Raw genomic sequence first — 250 nt, forward strand, 5'->3', positions numbered from 1 at the left:
CCTCCGACTCATGTGCTGAACCCCTCTGCTCCGCCACCCCGAGAGGGGATGACACCCAATTCGGCGAAGGGATTAAATACATCTCGGCTGAAGGGGAGGAACTGGCGTGCGGCTGGGGGGGGTTCACCCCCGGGTGCTTACAGCTCTTTAACACATCCAAGGGCGTCTTGTTCTTCCTCTGCGTGGCCTCCTTCCTGCAAGGCATGACGGTGAACGGCTTCATCAACACGGTCATCACCTCCATCGAGCG

The 250-nt window shown here is 59.6% G+C and overlaps 1 protein-coding gene across 1 annotated transcript in view; it reads left to right on the forward strand.

Annotated features, from left to right (window-relative positions):
• Nucleotides 1-43: 43 nt before the first annotated feature.
• SLCO4A1 (solute carrier organic anion transporter family, member 4A1) overlaps nt 44-250 on the forward strand; it is a gene marked incomplete at its 5' end in the record, with an annotated part of 11,653 nt that continues 11,446 nt past the window's right edge. Inside the window, 1 exon segment of the mRNA XM_010073498.1 lies at nt 44-248. Within this exon segment, the coding sequence (XP_010071800.1) occupies nt 44-248 (205 nt within the window).

Source organism: Pterocles gutturalis, unplaced genomic scaffold (assembly GCF_000699245.1).
Source record: "Pterocles gutturalis isolate BGI_N339 unplaced genomic scaffold, ASM69924v1 scaffold20282, whole genome shotgun sequence".
NCBI lineage: Eukaryota > Metazoa > Chordata > Aves > Pterocliformes > Pteroclidae > Pterocles > Pterocles gutturalis.